Source organism: Papaver somniferum, chromosome 6 (genome assembly GCF_003573695.1).
Source record: "Papaver somniferum cultivar HN1 chromosome 6, ASM357369v1, whole genome shotgun sequence".
In the NCBI taxonomy this organism is placed as follows: Eukaryota; Viridiplantae; Streptophyta; class Magnoliopsida; order Ranunculales; family Papaveraceae; genus Papaver; species Papaver somniferum.
The window spans coordinates 9,508,369-9,515,378 of record NC_039363.1 but is presented as its reverse complement, the minus strand read 5'-3'; the positions used below and the strand labels follow the sequence as shown (position 1 = coordinate 9,515,378).

Sequence of the window (7,010 nt, the reverse complement as noted above, 5' to 3'; positions counted from 1 at the left end):
CACCCACGGCAGCCACTGTCCAAGTACAAAGTGGCAAAACCTAACACGGTCGTCCACCCCAGCAATTATACCTCTTCCCGACGTAATAAAACTTTAATCTCAGCCCAGCCGTATACACCTTCTACATGTAGGTCCCACGCTGAGTATAAAATGACAAAAGTATTAACGTAGGGACAGAGGATTTGGACTTTCATCATCATCGTCCATTCCACCCTTTTTATATATAGTCCTACAAAATTCTCCCATCCCCAAAGAAACCAAACATACTTATTTCTTCTCAGAGAGATTGAAAAACCAAAAACAAAATGAATTCATTTTCTGAAGATGAATTTGATAAAATCCCAGACGCAATATTACTTCTCATCCTGAATCAAATATCAGATATCAAAACTCTAACTCATTGCAAAACAGTCTCCAAACGATTCAACTCATTAGTACCGCAAGTTGAAACACTTCTGGTCAAAGTAGATTGTGTGATATCCACAACATCATCAGAATCAGGTGATTGGTTTTCTCTATTCAACATCATCAAATCAATATTCCAATCTTTTCAGGATTTATTAACATCACCAAGAAAACTGTTATCACCAAACAAGTTCTCAAACTCGCCCACAGATATTCTCAGAGGATTTGAGAAGATCAAGAAGTTAGAGATTGAATTACCTTCCGGTGATCTTAAGTTGGAGAAAGGGATAACGTTAAGATGGAAAGCGGAGTTTGGGAAGAGTTTGAAGAGTTGTGTGATATTAGCCGTTAGATCAATTGAATATGGTGATCAGAAGGGTGGTGGTGGTGATGATCATGATGATGAGATTGATTTTCATGGAGATGGAAGCGGTGGATTGAAGTTGAGGGTAGTTTGGACAATTTCATCGTTAATAGCTGCTTCCACAAGGCATTATTTGTTGAGAGAAGTGATTAAAGAACATAAGGAGATTGAGAGTTTGGTTTTGAGTGATAGAGAGAATGAAGGTAAAGTTGTTATGAATCAACAGGGTTTGAAGGAGTTTAGGGTTCATGAGGAAGAAAATGGTGGCGGCGGTGGTGGTGGTGGTGGTGGGGTGGATTTAAGTACAAGTACGGTGCAGGGGTGGAAGAATAACAGGACAGTGGTTCCAGCTGTGAGAATGAGAATGAGACATGAATCAAAACTAGATTTGTCTTGTGGTGTGAGAATGAGAGGGGCTACTCTTGTTGTTGTTAGGCCTGCAATTACAGATGAATTTGAGAGAAGAAAAAATTGGAAGTCGGAAATAGAAGAGCGACAGGAAGATAAAGAATTGGCTTTGGGGGCATTTGACGGTGTTTTTGGTGAAGCTGTTGAGGCTTTGATGAAGAGAAGAAGTTATTTACTGGAAATGAATTCTTTTTAAAATAACCACGCAGCAACATGCAACCGCAACTCAGTGATCGGCGGCGATGGCTGGTAAAGTCTATGGTCAAATTCGCTCTTATACAATGTCAATCTTGGAATGCATTTCACTGTTCACTGATTGTGTTGCCTCTAGGACGGAATTTTTTTTCTTCTTCTCTTATGTGCATTTGCTTTCTATGAACGTTAGTGATGCAATGTTAGTTTGCAAGTTGTAATCTATCTTAGGGCAACTTGGTCGAAGTTGTTGGTCTGAATTTTCTGATTGGTTCCACTTAAGATATTCTAGTGATCCGTACTTATGTTGTTGTCATTAGAATAAAGAAGCATGTTGAAAATATTTGTGTGTTAGGTGAGTGAATGTATTCTGTACTTTGTGTTTAGAATTGAATTAGTCTGAGGTGATTAACTTAAGATTGTGCATAACAAATGTGAAGCAAATTAGAAGAGGATTGCGTACATGCATTTTAGTCCATTAATTAATGAAGATTCAATTGTGATTACGAATTTTGGTCTTGATTAGGCTGTCAGCAAAGTGAAATCACACAAGCAACATCTAAGAACAAGTCAAAATAACAAAGGCCGAAATTCAGCAGCCACTTGCTAGTCTTGAATGCTGTTTCTTTTGATCAACTTCAAGCATTAATTCATTGCCACTCTTGAATTTCTACAAAGTGTAGATTGCACAATGTTCAATATGTACTTTGAAATTGATTGAAAAATCTGACGTCTTAAAAATGCACGTATTCCGGATTATTATCTAATCAAGAGGGTGATAACAGTATTCTAATTGAAAAACAGGAAATTACCGTGCATGTATAGAATAACTGATAAACAGAAAATGTAAAAATAAAATATAATAAAAAATTGAAAACCCTTTTCTAGTTCTAATCAGGGAGGTTAGCAGCTTAGACTCCCATGATTAAAGCTGAATCAACCCGGCCCCTTCCAGAGCTCAACCAATCTCTGTAGCTCCAAGGAAAAGCGTTCCTAACCACATGAATATACCAGCTGGAATCCACCACAACGACCACTTTCGTTCGCACACGCATGAAACGCTGCCGCAGTCTTGACAAAAAAAAATTCCACAACTGCAATACAAATTGAAACCATGGATTATTTATCCTGCTCTGATTTCCGTTTCGATTTCGAATTGTTTTAGCTTGGTTAGTTCCATGATTAAGCAACTCTTAGAAACCCATTAAGAAAGAAGCGAAGAAGAATGTATGTACCTGCATGTGATGTACTGACCAGTAGTACTAATACCCTCGTTTCGTTCAATATAGTGGTTGCAAGATGGACATCGTATCAACTTTTGTTCTTGTGGGGGGTCTTCCATGGATGCAGGGTGATTTTTCTTCTTTCGATGGAGATGAATACGGATACTTTTAGGGTTTCAGTTACATAAGTACATGACATGAACAATGCCGTATTAAACTAAAATACTAGCACCGTACAGGCATATTCCGGAGATGATTCATTCGGAAATTGCTCGAAATTTTACTCTCATCGTTATCCTGTTTAGAGCGTCCATAGTCACGGCTACATGCCATAAAGCCAAAAGAAACTAGACGTAGCGTCGGTATGTATGTAAAAAGGCTAAAAAGAGTCACCAGACTTGGCACGCAAATTTAGCAGGATTTTATAACTCTGCTCAGCATATAACGGCACATTATATCACCGCTTGGACCCAACCGTGATTTATATTCACGTTTCAGAGAAGGTGATTTTCTAGGCACAGATTATAACTGCGCCTCGCATTGGATTGGAGCCTGAACTATAAATGCTTTGAGTTCGTTCCCATTGTGCGATTTGGTGGAAGGCTGAAGTTAAAAGCTAAATTTAGCTTTGGCTTTCTGGCGAAATTGATTGTGGATGCTGTTAGCAGTGGAGGAAAATGTGTATTGCTTTATCAATGAAGATCAGTACGGAGCCAAACACTATGAAATTACATAAAAGGGAAGTCGCATTTAATTAAAACTTCTGAATCTCCTTTGCAGAAATTACATCCCCAGCCAACAACGCCAATTCAAGTTGGTTGGGTATAAATACCTCGACTGCGAATTCTGTAATCATATGGAATCAACCCATTTTCCTCCAAAATCTGATAAATCATTATACCAAATAAAAAAAGCAACAATAGACATATGGCACCGAAAAGAACCCACAGACAAGTGTCCTCCCAAGTACATCGAGTGCTGCTACACCTATTGCTGCCACAGTCGTGGCAAAAAACTGTTTTGCACCTGCACTAAAAAATTGTAAGTAGCATTAATTAAAACCCTGTTCCGAGTCGGATTTTCAAACATGGTTCCATGTTTAAACAAGTTAGCCATATCAAGAAACAACAATACGTTAAAAAAGAAAAAAAGAACAAGAAAGAAACTGAAGCGTCGATACCTGCATGTAATCATCTTGCAACCCTTGTCGCGCTCAACGTAATGGTTGCAAGATGGGCACCGTCTCCATCTCTTCTGTTTAACAATCTCCATGAACAACGAATCATCTTTACTGTCGATGTCGATTACAATCTCACCGTTACTACTGCACCGATGTTTCTCTTTCCATGGAACCATGCATCTGAAACAGAAAAGCCTTTTGCAACTAGGACAGTTTGATTCTGTAATCTTGCTCCAGCTAGCACATTCATTCAAAACCCATTCAGAACAATTTCGATAAGGGGAGTAAGATCTTCCATAGGCTACCCCGCCTCTTGATGCATCCAAAAATCTGCTGATTCACAAAGAGAACGACACCACTTTTCAACATACTTTTGGGGAGAATTGATTGGTACGATGAAGCATCCAACATAACATTACAGTTGACTTCAGGGCATGTTATCTTCGGGATGTTGCGGTAAATCACCTGTGTTTCGATATACTTAGCGACACAATTAGTACAATAAGGATGCTGGCATCCCTTGAATTTCTTTTCTAATGGAAGTTCTGTAAAACATATATTGCATGTGAAAAATCTATTGCCAGAGGAGGTACTTGCTGAACTTATTAGGAGCGGTTCTTCCATTCTTCCGTATGGTAGCAAGAGGAACTTATGCTTTTAGGGGCTAATTAACTTTTTTTTTTTCTTTTTTTTTTTTTTTGCGTATGGTACGAAACAAAATTATTTGGCATCGGGGTTATGTTTTTTTGGGGATTCCTAATCCCACAAAAGCCCAGGTTCCCAGTTCCCTTCGAGCTTTACTATCTCTACACAAAATTTTTGCTCGAATTTGTTGGAAAGGGTTTTTTAGTCAGATGATTACAGGTCGACACTTGACAGTCACACACAGGGATTAGGCTGATTAGAAAGATGATGTTTACTCACTGTAGGACCCATAGGAATGTGTATTTCACTTAGAGCATCCACAGTGGGCGAGTATAACCAAAAATTTGGGATGAGATCGTAACACAGTGGGACGGAGTAAAGATCAAATCCCAACCAAAGATCAAATTCCAGACCAAATATGGTCGCGACCAAATCCCAAATTCTAATATAGTCGGGCGTAAATTTAAAGTACGCTTGTTGCTGGGAGTAAATTTAAAGTACGCTTGTTAACGGGCGGAGATTTAAATTACGCCCGATGAAATTTTAATTAAATAAAAAAAAAAAGAATGAGGCGGAATTTTAAAGTCCGCCTGATGAAAGTTACAAAGAATGGGGCGGACTTTTAAAGTCCGCCTGATGAAATTTTAATGGGGCGGACTTTTAAAGTCCGCCTGATGAAATTTACAAAAAATGGGGCGGACTTTTAAAGTCCGCCTGATGAAATTTTACAAAAAAAAAATGGGACGGACTTTTAAAGTCCGCATGATGAAATTTTAATCATGTACCGTTGCGTCACAACACGGACTAAACCAAAATTTTGGTCTTTTTTTTGATCTTTGATCTTTGGTTTTGATCGCACCACTGCAGTTGCTCTTACGGAAGATTTCCTCCCGAGAAATCTCGGTACACACTACCCAGGGGCCAACTGGAGAATTATAGGGGTGGGTTTTAGGTCCTCGCACTTTGTGTGTTGCGGGATTTTTCGAGAAGAAATCCTCAGAGACCTATCATTTCCAGTGTATTACGGTGTTAGATTCACAAAATTGGTCCCATAAATAATCCCCAGGAAAAATGGTGGGCTGTATATATATTTATTTATTTTTGGATAACATATATTATTATAAGAAACTAGATAGTAACCTAACAAGCCAAGTCCCAACAAAGTACTACTACATTAATTGCAAAGGATGCAGTGTTAGCTTACCAACGAGTCTCACGAAAAGCCAGCCAAAAAAACCGATGTGGATGGGAATGGCTATGTGACAATGGGGCATACTAACTCCACCTTGCCAAATATACTACTCTCAAGAATAAGTCTTCTGATTCTTGTTTTCTTAAATAATATCGAAGTTAAAATCTCCATTATCCAACTCCAAGAGAGGCTTAGAGGGATAAATAGCCGCCAATCCATCCGCGACACAATTTGTTTCTTTGTGTACATGCCTTGCCCTAACTTTGTGAAAACTCTTATGAAGCTGAAAACTTCTTCTCCAAAGATGTTGAACATCCCATCCAGGGGTTTAGGATATCCACTCTTCAACAAATTGCAGATACCCATACTGATGTGGATTTTGCTTTGATTTTTCATAATAGCACACTTCATAGCAAGTTCATCACCTTGCAACTCAAGAGATAACACTGAATCAGGACCAGACCCTCCAATTTCAACTGCAATAGGATTACCAGTACTACAGTCCCTCATGATAGCAAGAAATTGCCACCAGAATCGTTTCTCAAAAATCCGTTGGTATTGATCGTTACTTCATCAGGTGCAAGAAATTGCCACCTACAGACAATAAGCTTTTTTTTCCAGATTACAGGATACCTCCACCTACTCAAGAAGCACAAATGGCTAGTAAATCATAGAATTTCTCAGATTGCACCTTAATCTATCATCGTTCCTTCCAAATTGCAGTAGTTTCAAAATTAGCTTTGTTAGAATGAAGTTTTCTGTTTCATTCCTTTCACATGTGATAGATGAAATTATTGAGAGCAAGATTTCTAATGGAGTTAACCGCTCATTCTCTAACAAAATGGTATGTGCACCATTTTAACTCCAGCTCACAATTCAATAAACATTTCCTATGGAAGCCGAGCTGCAACATTACTCCTTGCCAAATGATTGAAAAGAAGAGACACTTACTCAAAAGATGGTATTTATCCTCAAAACCAACATTATAAAGCATACACATTATATCATAAATAACTCCCCACTTCATAAGCCTGCGCATCGTTTTAATCCTATCATGCATTGCTAGCCAACTTACGAAGGAATGTACGGGGATGACACCCATGAACCGCTCCATGTAAGGTTTCTAGAGAGTAAAGACATTATAAGTTTACTTCATAAAAAAGTTTCCCGAACAACTAGATTTCAAAACCTTGATATCTTCTTCCAAATATCTGAGTTTCCGCTTTACATGTAAATGACATCATTTCCATGTAACCCGATTATTTTATTAAATAGAAATCCTTCTCCTTCTCCTTCTCTGTCTCTTTGTTTTCTTCTTTATGATTCTACCACAACGTAGTAATGTATGAAAAATTCAGTGCGCGATCTCAAATAAAATAGTAATACAGGTCCTTTCTCAGA

The 7,010-nt window shown here is 38.4% G+C and overlaps 1 protein-coding gene across 1 annotated transcript; it reads left to right on the top strand.

Moving 5' to 3' along the window:
- Positions 1–236: 236 nt before the first annotated feature.
- LOC113285413 (F-box protein At1g22220-like) lies at positions 237–1,786 on the top strand. Its single transcript, XM_026534300.1, has one exon. The coding sequence runs from the start codon at positions 306–308 to the stop codon at positions 1,371–1,373; it is 1,068 nt and encodes a 355-aa protein (XP_026390085.1). The 5' UTR covers positions 237–305; the 3' UTR covers positions 1,374–1,786.
- Positions 1,787–7,010: the final 5,224 nt, after the last annotated feature.

What these genes read in the sequence shown, in the direction of transcription:
- LOC113285413 (XM_026534300.1), top strand. Translation starts at nt 306, where the DNA reads ATGAATTCATTTTCTGAAGATGAATTTGATAAAATCCCAGACGCAATA.